The following is a 15,010-nucleotide window of genomic DNA, read 5'->3' on the forward strand; positions in this document are numbered from 1 at the left end:
GAGTTGATTGTCATCAACATGTTTTATCTTTTTTTTTGAGTGTTTTTTTATAGGTTTTAAAAGTTTTTATAGCAAGGACTATGATAATCTATATTGCAAGAGATATTACAACAAACTTCATTTTTTATTCAATTATTCAAGTTTTTAAAAGTTACCTATAGTAACTTTTGTTGTTTTTAATATATGATTGTTGATAAATAAACTTTATGTTACACTTTCATATATATATATATATATATATATATATATATATATATATATATATATATATTATCATATTTTTTTGGATTCTATTATCATATGTGCTTGTTTTTAATAAAGAAAATAATGTGAGGAAATAATTTTTTTAAATATAAAAAAATTTATGTATAAAAAATATAATTTGCCCCCCCTAAAATTATGGTCTAAGTTCCGCCACTGCTCTCTCCCTCAAAGTTGATTGGATTGGATGGAGAGGGAGAGGATGGCATCAAGTGGATTATAATGTGAAGTTTGTGTTGTTCACTTTAATTGGATTAAAGGTGAAAATTGGTGTATTAAGAGTAAAGTTTGTTAAGGTTTGTAAGTGATTTGACGAATGTAATAGATTAAAAATTATATTGAAATCAAAGAAAAACAAGATTACCAAATTGTCCTTTATTTTAAAAATGATTACAAATTATCGTTGTATAAGTTTGATTTATCGTAGAAAAAATATGAAAATGTAAAAATGAAAGTAACATATTTTAATAAAAAAATATTTAAAAGATAATGTAATAAAAAAAATTATAATTAAAATTACTTTTTAAACCTTATTTTATAACAATTTTCAAATTATCGTTATTTTTACATCGTTTTCATAATTATGCTAAAAAATAAATTGCAAACATAATTGTCATCTTGATATCACCCTCAAACCAAGACATAACATAGATGATTTAAAAATAGAAAAATTTCCCTCTTCCTTACCCCCTCTCTCTCCCTCAAGGTTGATTGGATGGAGAAGGGAGGATGACATCAAGTGGATTACAGTGTGAAGTTTGTGTTGTTCTCTTTAAGTGGATTAATAAAGGTGAAACTTGGTGGATTAAGAGTAAAATTTGTTAAAGTTTGTGAGTCATTTGATGAATGTGATAGATTAAAAAATATATTTAAATCAAAGAAAAACAAGATTACCAAATTGTACTTTATTTTAAAAATTATCATTATATAATTTTGATTTATCGTAGAAAACATAGTAAAATGTATGAATGAAAGTAACATATTTTAATAAAAAAATATTTAAAAGATAATGTAATAAAAAAATACTTTTTAAACCTTATTTTAAAACAATTTTCAAATTTTTGTTATTTTTACATCATTTTCATAATTATGCTAAAAAATAAATTGCGAACATAATTGTAATATTCATATTACCCTCAAAATAGACAAGATTGGAAAAAATAGAGGAATTTCCCTTTTCCTTCCCCTCTCTTTCCCTCATCGTTGATTGGAGGGATAGGGATAAGATGAATTTAAGTGGATTAGAGTGTGAAGCTTGTCTTGTTCACTTTGAGGGGAATAAAGGGTTAAAGTGAGTGAATTTAGAGTAAAGTTTGTTGATGTTTTTGAGTGATTTGATGGATGTAATAGATTAAAAATTATATTTAAATCCTAAAAAAACAAGATTACCAAATTGTACTTTTCTTTTATATTTATCATTATATAAGTTTGATTTGTCGTAGAAAATATATTAAAATGTATAAATGAAAATAACATATTTTAATAAAAAAATATTTATAAAATAATGTAATAAAAATTTTATAATTTATAATTACTTTTTAAACCCCATTTTATAAAAATTTTCAAATTTTTGTTATTAATTATTTTTGTAAAAATAATTTCAAAGGCCATACTATTACATTATTTTCATAATTAAGATGAAAAGTAACTTACAAACATAATTTTAATCTTGATCTCAACCACAAATCATGGAATAACATAAATGATTGAAAAATTTGTTAAAGTTTGTGAGTGATTTGATGGATGTGATAAATTAAAAATTACATTTAAATGAAGGAAAAATAAGATTACCAAATTGTCCTTTATTGTAAAAATGATTAAAAATTATCATTGTATAAGTTTGATTTCTTGTAGAAAAAAATATTAATATGTATGAATGAAAATAAAATATTTTATTAAAAAAGTATTTATAAAATAATGTAATAAAAAATTTTATAATTAATAATTACTTTTTAAATCATATTTTAGAACAATTGTCAAATTTTTGTTATTAATTATTTTTGTAAAAAAAATTTGAAAAGTTGTATTTTTACATCATTTTCATAATTAAGCTAAAAAATAAATTGCGGATATAATTGTAATCTTGATATCACCCTTAGAGATCATTGAAAAATAGAGGAATTTCTCTCTTGGTTCCCCTCTCTCTCTCAAGGTTGATTAGAGGGAGAGGATGACATCAAGTGAATTATAGTGTGAAGTTTGCGTGGTTCACTTTAAATGGATTAAAGGTGAAAATGGATGGATTTAGAGTAAAGTTTGTGACTCATTTGATGGATGTGATAGATTAAAAAGGATATTTAAATGAGGGAAAAACAAGATTACCAAATTGTACTTTATTTAAAAAAAAAATAAAAATTATCATTATATAAGTTTAACTTTCATAGAAAAAAATATTAAAATGTATAAATGGAAATAAAATATTTTATAAAAAATATTTAGAAAATAATGTAATAAAAAATTTTATAATTGATAATTACTTTTTAAACCTTATTTTAGAACAATTTTGAAATTTTTGTCATTATTTATTTTTGTAAAAATAATTTTAAAAGCCTTATTTTTACATCATTTTCATAATTAAGCTGAAAAATAAATTGCGGACATAATTGTAATCTTGATATCACCCTGAAACTATGACATAACATAGATGATTTAAAAATAGAAGAATTTCCCTCTTCGTTCCCCTCTTTCTCCCTTAAGGTTGATTGGAGGGAGAGGGAGATGATCAATTCAAGTGGATTAGAGTTTGAAGTTTGTGTTGTTCACTTTAAGTACATTAAAGGTTTAAGAGGGTGGATTTAGAGTAAAGTTTGTGAGTGATTTGATGGATGTTATAGATTGAAAATTATATTTAAATCAAGGAAAAAAAAGATTACCAAATTGCTCTTTATTTTAAAAATGATTAAATTTTATCATTGTATAAGTTTGATTTATCGTAGAAAAAATATGAAAATGTAAAAATGAAAGTAACATATCTTAATAAAAAAATATTTAAAAGATAATGTAATGAAAAATTTTATAATTAAAAATTACTTTTTAAACCTTATTTTATAACAATTTTCAAATTTTTGTTATTTTTATATCATTTTCATAATTAAGCTGAAAAATAATTTGCAGACATAATTGTCATCTTGATATCACCCTCAAACCAAGACATAACATAGATGATTTAAAAATAGATGAATTTCCCTCTTCCTTCCCCCTATCTCTCCCTCAAGGTTGATTGGATGGAGAGGGAGATGATGACATCAAGTGGATTATAGTGTGAAGTTTGTGTTGTTCACTTTAAGTGGATTAAAGGTGAAACTTGGTGGATTAAGAGTAAAGTTTGTTAAAGTTGGTGAGTGATTTGATGGATGTGATACATTGAAAGTTATATTTAAATCAAAGAAAAAAAAGATTCCAAAATTGTACTTTATTTTAAAACTAATTAAAAATTATCATTATATAAGTTTGATTTATCGTAGAAAAATATATGAAACTATATAAATGAAAGTAACATATATTAATAAAAAAAATTTAAAAGATAATGTAATAAAAATTTTATAATTAAACATTACTTTTTAAACCTTATTTTATAACAATTTTCAAATTTTCGTTATTAATTATTTTTGTAAAAATAATTTGAAAATTCATATTTTTACATCATTTTCATAATTAAGCTCTAAAATAAATTGCGGACATAATTGTAATTTTGATATCACCCTCAAACCAGGACATAACAAAGATGATTTAAAAATAGAAGAATTTCTCTCTTCCTTCCCCTCTCTCTCCCTCAAGGTTGATCGGATGGAGAGGTAGAGGATGACATCAAGTGGATTACAGTGTGAAGTTTGTATTGTTCACTTTAAGTGGATTAAAGGTGAAAGTGGGTGGATTAGGAGTAAAGTTTGTTAAAGTTTATGAGTAATTTGATGAATGTGACAGATTAAAAATTATTTTTAAATCAAAGAAAAACAAGATTACCAAATTGTACTTTATTTTAAAAATAATTAAAAATTATCATATCGTAGAAAAAATATGAAAATGTATAAATGAAAGTAACATATTTGAATAAAAAAATAATTAAAAGATAATGTAAAAAACATTTATAACTAAAATTTTTGTTATTTTTACACCGTTTTCATAATTATGCTAAAAAATAAATTGCGGACATAATTGTAATCTTGATATCACCCTCGAACCCTTGCATAACAGACATGATTGAAAAATCGAGGAATTTCCCTCTTCCTTCCCCTCTCTACCTCCTGTTGATGGGAGGGAGATGGATAAGATGAATTTAAGTGGATTAGAGTGTGAAGCTTGTCTTGTTCACTTTCAGAGGATTAAAGGTGAAAGTGAGTGAATTTAGAGTAAAGTTTGTTAAAGTTTGTGTGTGATATGATGGATGTGATAAATTAAAAATTATATTTAAATCATAAAAAAACAAGATTACCAAATTGTACTTTATTTTAAAAATAATTAAAAATTATCTTTATATAAGTTTAATTTATTGTAGAAAAAAAATACTAATATGTGTAAATGAAAATAAAATATTTTCGTTATTAATAATTTTTGTAAAAATAATATGAAAATTCATATATTTACATCATTTTCATAATTAAGTTGAAAAATAAATTGCGTACATCATTGTAATCTTAACGTCACCCTCAAACCAACACATAACAAAGATGACTTAAAAATAGAAGAATTTCCCTCTTCCTGCCCCCTTTATCCCTCAAGGTTATTTGGAGGGAGAGGGAGATGATGAATTCAAGTGGATTAGAGTGTGAAATTTGTGTTGTTCGTGTATTAAAGGTGAAAGAGGGTGGATTGAGAAAAAAGTTTGTAAAGTTTGTGAGTGATTTGATGGATGTGATAGATTAAATATTATAGTTAAATGAAGGAAAAACAAGATTACCAAATTGTCCTTTATTTTAAAAACGATTACAAATTATCATTGTATAAGTTTGATTTGTTGTAGAAAAAATATGAAAATGTAAAAATGAAAGTAACATATTTTAATAAAAAAATATTTAAAAGATAATGTAATAAAAAAATTTATAATTAAAAATTACTTTTTAAACCTTATTTTATAACAATTTTCAAATTATCGTTATTTTTACATCATTTTCGTAATTAAGCTGAAAAATAATTTGCAGACATAATTGTCATCTTGATATCACCCTCAAACGAAGACATAACATAGATGATTTAAAAATAGAAAAATTTCCCTCTTCCTTACCCCTCTCTTTCCCTCAAGGTTGATTGGATGGAGAGGGAGAGGATGACATCAAGCGGATTACAGTGTGAAGTTTGTGTTATTCACTTTAAATGGATTTATAAAATAATGTAAAAAAAAATTATAATTAATAATTATTTTTTAAACCTTATTTTAGAACAATTTTCAAATTTTTGTTGTTAATTATTTTTGTAAAAAGAATTTGAAAAGTCATATTTTTACATCATTTTCCACTACAAGAAAAAATATTTTTAACGGAGGTTTATTTTTACATTACCCAAGGTTAAAACCTCTACTAAGTTCTTTACCCGGAGTTTCGATTTCTCCCGCTAAACCACCCCTAGAGAATGTTTTAGCCAGGGTTTTGACGAACCCCAAGAAGCACCAATCAATAACGGAGGTTTTTTATCCTCTTGTATTTAACATAGGTGTTAAAACCTTAGTTAAGTTTTATGGGTTTAAAACCCCCGGTTAATTACCATGATTTTTGAAACCTCCGTAAACAATCATGGATTTTGAAACCTCCATAAAATACTATAGGTTTTAGAACCTCCATAAAATAACATAGGTTTCAGAACCCCCATAGAATACCACGGGTTTCAAAACCCCCTAAAATACCCTGGACTTCAAAACTTCCGTAAAATATTATAGGTTTCAAAACCTCCGTAAAGTACCACTGATTTTTAAATTATTATTATATTTTTTTACTCATTTATCATTTATGTATTGATGAAGGATTATCTTGTCCCTTTTTAAGTTGATTGAATATGGTGTGAGTTGATTAAGAAAGCTAAGTGAAATCCCCACTAGACATTAAGATAGCAAGTTGTCTAGATGTGAAGGTTCCTTTCACAAAGCTCAAGAGAAGAAGATGATGGATTGATTCAAAATAAAAAGGAAATGGAAAGCACATAAACCATAGAAAACCAAGAACAATTAAAGGAAGAAGAAAACATAAAATGGAAAGGAAAGAAATGGTAAAAATGTGAGAAGCATGCCACTACAAGGCTAGGCTAGAAGCCATGGCAACCTTGAAGATGAGTGGATGTGTGCCGCCACTTGCTATGCAAGATAAGGCTTAAAGTATTCACTCCCTAGGGAGGAAACTCTCACAAATGATTGAGACACAAGAGTGTTTTTACTTCAAAATGTTCAACCCTTTTACATGTCTAAGAGCACCCCTTATATAGAAGAGTTTAGCGGCCTCTAAGCAAATAAAAGATACCTAAGGATGTCTCTACAAAAACCTAACCCTAGCTTCTAGAAACTAGGTCAAATAAGGTTACAAAAATGAGAGAAAAAAGACCTAACTATGGTGTGTGCAAGACTAATTTCGTTTTAGCACAAAAGCAGACAAAGAATGTGTCTCATATGTCTCCAAAAAGTGGCCAAAGTGTGCTAAAAACAAAGGAGACCAAAGGTACATAGGTACACTTGCTTCATACCTTTTACTTTATGCTTTATGCCTTTGCTTTACTCTCTCCTCCACATCGTTTATGCTCCCCAATCACCATGCGCCACCTAGCATTGCTTTCTTACTCCTAATTAACTTACAAAGCAAATAAACATAGATTAGCATGTTGGCTTAAGTCAAGTCAACTATAGTCAACAAGTCAAACCTAGTCAAAGGTCAACAAGTCAACTAAAGTTGATTCAACTAAGTCAACTTAGGGAATAAAAAATAACAAACACAAATGAAAGGGATGAAGGATTAGTGAACTTCCTTTCTAAACATGCTTAGTCTTCTTAAGCATGTGCCTCCATCCTTGGTTGGGGTCAATCCTTCATCATGTATTCATATATATATTTTTTCAATCACAATTATTTTCATTTATTCTATTTTTTTAATCTATATTTAATGAAATTATACATAAATAGATATAAACTCATCAAATTGACAAATTATTTATAGATGACTAAGTGTATATCAAAGTATAACAAATATACGAATTCAAATTCAAATTCAAGTACAATATTAGTCAGCAAAAACTATCATGAAGTACTGCAATGGTTCTCAAACCATAAAATGATTCAATTAACTTCCACATTATATTATATTCTTCAATTATCACATATGATTTTCCTTATGTCCAGAAGTTGTTGTATTAGTTGGCACACTTCCTTGATCACAAACCTACAATAATTACAAATTTAAACTCTGAAAAATAAAAGAAGTTATGTAGTCTTAAACATTACCGGTGTAGGATTGGACATAGTCAACTCAGGAGGCAATTGACCCTGATAATTTTGAGAAAAGAATTTCATGATTGCATCAAGTGTTTTGTCACGTTCTTCATGTCGTTTATTTTGTTCATCCAATTGTGACTTTAATGCAGTGACCTATATTAAAACAAAATCTATTATTAAAATAGTAAAAAACACATAAACATTATAAAACACTCAATCTATCAACAAAAATATACTACATTTCTTACTCCTACTTATAGAAAACAATCCAAAGCAACACAACAACAACATTAATAGTGTCCAATAATATTCAACACAACAACATTTACAACCTTGGCATGACAATCCAAAGCAAACAACATCATATTGCTACACATGAAAATGAATGTTCAATAACTTGATTTTGCAATTCCGAATAAGAAGGACAAGATGAGGATGTCCCAAAATGAAAATTCCTAGTATATCAAAACACACGAGAAGGGCAAGGTCCCAATCCCATTCCTCGGACATGACCACAATGTTCTTTACTTCCCAAAACATGAGCTAGTGAATCTTCAATTGATATATCTTGCGAAAGGGAAGATGTATTTGTCTCATATGCTTTAATTCAATGAAGGTAACATTCAATTTGATTCATTATTTTTCTTTAGAAAACTTATGCTTACTCCAATCTCTCTTGCTCCATCATTCACAAATTCCCCATTAGCATGTTTATGTGTTGCTATCCAAACTTCTCCCCTACTAACTTTGCGACCAAGCTCTTGCTCCTATAAAACTTAAGAAAATCATGAATCATATATGATATAACAAAAATGATTGAAGAATAAAGTTACCATCTCATCCTTCTTTCGTGCAATGCTCTTCGATCCACCTGTGTGAGGAACTGTTTGCTTCTTTCTATTATCCTTATTTTTTTGGGCAATTTCCTAAGCATATATGTAGAAAATTACTCAAAATAAGTAAAGTAACACTTAAAAGAATAGAAAAGATAGTTGTTATTACCTTTGTCCTTGAATTTAAACGGTAGTCAACAAAAGAAGCCCATTGGTCTCTATTCATTCCTTCTAGACACATTGTAATGATTTCATCTCTATTACGTGTTCCATCATCTTTTTGTTGCCATAGTTCACTACAAGAAAAACCATTATTACCGACGGTCAAAATCTGTCGGTAATGGCCAAAATCCGTCGCTAAATCAACATTACCGACGGATCATCGACGGTCAAAAATTCGTCAGTAAAATGCTTGTCTGTAAAATTTTACCGACAGAAATCATGTTCCGTCGGTAATTACCGACGAAAAAATCCGTCGGTAAATCTGTCGGTAATTACCGATAGAAAAATCCGTCGGTAATTACCGACGAAAAATATCCGTCGGTAATTACCGACCTAAATATCCGTCGGTAATTACCAAAAATTCGTCGGTAAATTAGTTACACTATTCATCTTCTTCATCCTCCCTCTTTCAATTTTTTTTTCGTTTTTTTTTCGTGGTCGCCGTCACCGTCGCCGCCGTCGTCGCCGTCGCCGCCGCCGTCGCCGCCGCCGCCGCCGTTGTCATCTTCTTCTTCTTCTCCTTCTTCTCCTTCATCTTCTCCTTCTTCCTCTTCTTCTCCTTCTTCCTCTCTTCTTCTTCTTCTTCTCCTTCTTTTCTTCTCCTTCTTCTTCTCTTTCTCCTTCTTTTTCTTCTTCTTCTCCTTCTTCTCTTCTTCTTCTTCTCTTCTTCTTCTTTTTCTCCTTCTTTTTCTTATTTTCTTCTTCTCCTCGTCTTCTTATAAGGTGAGATTTGGGCGGGAAAATTCCCGCTTCTTTTACCGATGGATAAATCCGTCGGTAATTCAAATTAGGACAAAAAATTTCCCGCTTCTTTTACCGACGAATTTTTCCGTCGGTAATTCAAATTTGGGCAGAAATTTTCCCGCTTCTTTTACCGACGGAAAAATCCGTCGGTAAATTTGTCGGTAAAAAAAATTTGAATTATCGACGGATTTTACCGACAGATTTTTCTGTCGGTAAATGAAATTTTTTTACCGACGGATTTTTCCATCGGTAATTAAAATTTGAGAATCCGTCGGTAAAATCCGTCGGTAATTCAAATTTACCGACAGAAGTATATCCGTCGGTAATTTCAATTTTTTTTGTAGTGGTTGTTGTCTGTACTCACTCCATTTTATGTTAAGTGATTTCAAGATATATGTCACATGAGCATTAGATTCCACTAGAAACTTGGCCTTCAAAATTATTACACAACTAGTTTAACAACTATTGCAATATAACAAGAATAAAAACATATAAAAAAAATTATAGGTCAATTACTTGAATGGTTTTCTTAAGTATATCTTCTTTGTAATCATTGGGAATCTTCCTCCAACTTTGATAGCTGATTGGAAAGGCATTAACATTTCTTACAACACGACCTAAAAACCTATTCAACAATGCTCCACTATCATCAATTGGTTGGTTGTCACTATTCCATTTCACAAGAATCCTTTCACTAGGAGATAAAAACCAAAAATCATTCAATGTTAATTGTTTTCTATCTTGTGTGCCTTCATCATCTATCAAAATACATGTGAAATATATTGTTAGTTTAAGACAAACATAAAACACAAATACTATATGGCTTGGACAATTACACATAAAAATCAATAAATTAACAATCTTACCAATGACATTAACAAGCCATGACCTTTTACGTGATACATGCTTTGATTGATTACTTTGCATCTCAATATCCACATTTTCTTCCCCTTCACTATTAGAGTGTAACCTTGGTGTTGGTTTAGATGTAGAATCATGCATAAACTCATTTCTAGGTTGATTATTAAATTCAAATTCAAATTCATGTGCGGAATTGGTCTTGGTAGTGGAGAACAACCTCTTCTTCAAACATTCTACAAATTAACTCAAGTCACTAAATAAATAGATAATACATGAAATTTAAAAGTACCAAAAGATATGCAAATGAGACATCTTACTAGATTTAGATGTTGAAAGCATTGAATTCATGTGAGGTAAGGGTGGAGGTTGCTCATTATTATTCTCTATAGGATGGGAATTCATGTGACGTGCTGCATAATAATTAGATTAATACACGAAAAAAGTAAGATACTTTTTAACATGGAAATATAACCATCATACCAAATTGAGATGCAAATTGAGGTGTTATGCTGGACTGTGGCGGAAACGGAAGTTGAGGTGGATTACTAGGCCCTGGAGTATGAGTAGGTGAAACTTTTCAATTCTTACTATAGGTGAAACCCGTGGTGAAACTTAGTCAACTTACTTGGGCAAGATGGATGAGACGCAGGTGGGCACATTATAGATGATGGTTGGCCACTTCTATTTTGGGTAAGGGCTGAAACTTTGCCATTAGTCTTCTTCATGTATATTTTCTTCATCATCAGGAATTCTATAAACAATAACATTAATACAAGTCAATTCACATTCATTAAATTATGATTACCTAATATAATGCATGTATAAGTAATATTGATGATAATTTAAACAAAAACTAGTATAAAAATGTTCAATTTCAGTATGACCTTGTTAATGGTATATTCCCTTCTCCATCTGGAAATAAAGTTTCCAAATTTTGTTGTTCAAATGGTTCACATTCATGGAAAGTGACATCATTATCTCCACCAATGTCATATAAGTCTTGTGGCTTTAGATGCACAGGAATGCTCCAATTTTTATCTAATTCATCCACTACATAATAAACCATTTGAGCTTCTGCAGCCTGAATGTATGGTTCGTCATCATCATTATCACCAATGTGTATTAAACGTCTAAAGTTTACTAATCTAAATCCCAAGTCATCTGTTATAATCCCTCTAGAAGTAGTTGTATTAGCCCACATACAAGTAACAGAGAATCGACCATTATAGTTTATCTCAATTATGTCTACCAATTTTCCATAATAAGGTACACCCCCAAATTGCATTTGATTGTCAATGCTACTTGCATAGCTCCTTGTCACAAAAGTACCAAATATTCCACTATTTTGTGTTTTAAGTCCATCATCTCTCTCTAACGTACGAAACTTGAAGCCATTAACATTGTAAGCATTGTAACGCTTTGCACAATCAATTGGACCCATAGCTAAGAGCTTTAAATCATCTGAGTAAGGTCCATTTAAGTCATTCTTTATCTAAAAAAAAAAAGAAAAATATGATCAACATAATTGGATATCTTTAATATTATCAAATTTAAGAATGTAAATTAGACATACCCGACGAGAAAACCATTCCACAAATTCTCTATGAACCCTCTTATCTATCATAGAGGATGATCGTGTACGACTTCTTAACTGTCTTCGTACAATTTCTCTAAATTCTCTAATTTAAATAAATGAAATAATTACATGGTTAGTCCTCAATGTAGATGAATTATAAAAAGTTGTAAAGATAAAGTACTTAATGAAGAAAAGGGTTAACTTGGGCACAATTAGTCAATACATGACGATGTGCTTGTAACTTTTCCCTTGTTGATAAAGAGAAGTAAGTAAAACCCCCAACTGGTTTTCCAACTGGTGGAAACAAACCACTTACACTAGATGCCATGGTGTCAGGTTCGTCATCAACACGCCTTATTCGATTAAATATAGCCTCAATTCCATCTAAATATCTAGAACAAAAGGTTAAGGACTCTTCAGCTAGGTAGCCTTCAGCTATTGAGCCTTCTGGTTGAGCCTTGTTACGCACATAAGACTTCAATTTTCCCAAATATCTCTCAATGGGATACATCCACCTATATTGGACAGGTCCTCCAATCTTGGCATCTTCCACCAAATGCACAATCAAATGAACCATGACTGTAAAATATGCAGGAGGAAACAACATCTCCATGTGACATAATGTAAGAACAACTCTATTTTGCAATTGGTTAAGTTCATCCACTTTTAAAACTTTATTGCACAAGTGCTTAAAAAAGGAACACAGATCAATCAAAACAGAGCACACTTCTTTAGGGAGTGTCTTCCTCATTGCCAAAGGTAAAAGTTGCTCCATCAAAACATGAGAATTATGACTTTCAATCCTCCAAGCTTAAATTGTTTGACATCAACACATCTACTAATGTTACTTGAGTAGCCATCTGGAACAGTGATGTTCTTCAATGTTTTCAGAAATATATGTTTATTTTCTTTTGTCAATGTATATATAGCCGGAAGATATCTGTTATTTGCATCAGGCCAAAGGTCAGGTCTAACACCCCAATCTTTTAAGTCATTTCGTGCCTTTAGGTTGTCCTTTGACTTTTTACCTTTGTTCAATAATGTATAGACCACATTATCACATACATTTTTTTCAATGTGCATAACATCTAGATGGAGGTGCAATAAATTGTTCACCCAATAAGGAAGTTCAAAAAATATACTTCTTTTTCTCCATTGTAGAGGGCCATCAATAGGGTGGTGACCTTTCCATTGTATTTTCCCCCGTTCCTCAACTTCTGGTTCTTTCCCAAATACAATATTAAGATTCTGAACTTGTTGTAAGACATTTATTCCTGATATTCTCAAATGAGGATTTCTAGTTTCCACACTTCCATCAAAACGATTGCGGCATAATCTAAATTTGTGCCCTGCATTTAACCAACGTCGATGATTCATGAAACAAAATTTACCTTGAATCTTCTTAGGAGTTGTGTCAAAATTACACCTAGGGCAAGCCAACCTAGTGTGTGTGTTCCACCCAGATAAGGTTCCAAGACTAGGAAAATCACTAATAGTCCATAATATAGCTGCATGCATATGAAACACTTCTTTCTTATGTGAATCAAAAGTTTCAACACCAGTGTTCCATAGCTCTTCTAATTCTTCTATTAATGGCCTTAAATATACATCAATATCATTTCTTGGTGCTCTTTTACCAGGAATGATCATGGAAAGAATGAATGAACTTTGCTTCATACACATCCAAGGAGGAAGATTGTAAGGTATAAGTACAATAGGCCAAGTACTATGACATGTACTCAAATCACCAAATGGATTGAACCCATCAGTAGCCAAACCAAGTCTGAAATTTCGAGGGTCTGAAGCAAATTGAGGATTCATTAGATCAAAGTTCTTCCATGCTTCAGAATCACTTGGATGCCTTAATATGCCTTCATGTGTACTTCTTGATGCATGCCATTGCATATGCTCAGCTATTTTAGAAGACATAAACATTCGTTGTAAGCGTGGCTTCAATGGAAAATACCTTAAAACTTTAGCTGGAACTTTCTTTTGTCTTTTAGTAACACCAACAATACTATTGCTCTTATTTGTTTTCTTCCATCTAGATTCATTACATTTCGTACAAAATTCCCTATCTTTATCTTCTCTATAGTATAACATGTAATCATTTGGGCAAGCATCAATTTTGGTGTAATGAAGGCCAAGCTTATTAATGATTTTCTTAGCTTCATAGAATGAAGATGGGATTTTAGCATAATCAAAAGCATCTGCTAACAACTCCAGTATCATTGACATTGCCTTGTTAGTCATTCTGCATAGACATTTGATATGGTACAATTTGAGCAAGAAAGAAAGTTTAGAATATTTGTCACATCCTTCATACAAACTCTGTTGTCCCTCATGCATAAACTTCATATACTGAGCAATTTCATCAGGCATCGTGTGGCTTGATTCAGGTCGCATATTCTCATGATTGTCCACATTTTGAGTGTTTACAAAATTCCCGAATGCATCATTAACCATGCCACATTTGGGATCATTAGCAAAACCTCTATCCTCATTCGATTGGAAAATTGGAGGTGTTGAAATTGTATGTTGTACATAATTTGTCTCACCATGTAGAAGCCAAAAGGTATACCCTTTTGGAAAAGGATGAAGAATTAAGTGTTCATATGTTGCTCCTTGAGTTTGCCATTTTAAGATTGCATTTTCGACATGGACAAATTATCTTACCCTCAACGCTCTTATTAGCAAATGAAAAGTCCAGAAATTTATTCAATCCATCCATGCATTGTTGTGTATTTCGAGGCAAATCAATCCAAGACTTATCCAAATCCATTAAGAATAGTCTGTTTATGAGAACAAAAATATATTTAATAAAGAAAAAAAATGTAACTAATGATATAAGATCAGAAAAAAATATTGATTTTCCCACCCACAATCAAAAGGAGAATAAGGAGAATAAGGGTCATTCGGAAATTAATGTATATGCATTGTAAGTTTTACTATCATTCGGAAATTAATGGATGATGTGAGTATTGTCATCTAGTGTTTATTATTTACTATTTTAATAAATTCAAATTATAATAGTAAATAAATTACAAGTAACCATATTTAAATTCTAATTAAAGTTTTAAAAAATTATAAAAAAATGTAATATTTAGA

At 30.0% G+C, this 15,010-nt stretch overlaps 1 protein-coding gene and 1 long non-coding RNA gene across 2 annotated transcripts; both read right to left on the reverse strand.

The window, feature by feature from the left end:
• Nucleotides 1-8,330: 8,330 nt before the first annotated feature.
• LOC114171146 lies at nucleotides 8,331-8,584 on the reverse strand. Its single transcript, XR_003601363.1, has 2 exons — nucleotides 8,500-8,584; nucleotides 8,331-8,433 (listed from the first exon to the last, which is right to left on the reverse strand). It is a non-coding gene; the product is annotated as an uncharacterized LOC114171146 (long non-coding RNA).
• A 4,092-nt stretch (nucleotides 8,585-12,676) lies between these two features.
• Nucleotides 12,677-14,368, reverse strand: LOC114171166. Its single transcript, XM_028056372.1, has one exon. The coding sequence runs from the start codon at nucleotides 14,366-14,368 to the stop codon at nucleotides 12,677-12,679; it is 1,692 nt and encodes a 563-aa protein (XP_027912173.1).
• Nucleotides 14,369-15,010: the final 642 nt, after the last annotated feature.

This window comes from Vigna unguiculata, unplaced genomic scaffold (assembly GCF_004118075.2).
Source record: "Vigna unguiculata cultivar IT97K-499-35 unplaced genomic scaffold, ASM411807v1 contig_122, whole genome shotgun sequence".
Taxonomy (NCBI): domain Eukaryota; kingdom Viridiplantae; phylum Streptophyta; class Magnoliopsida; order Fabales; family Fabaceae; genus Vigna; species Vigna unguiculata.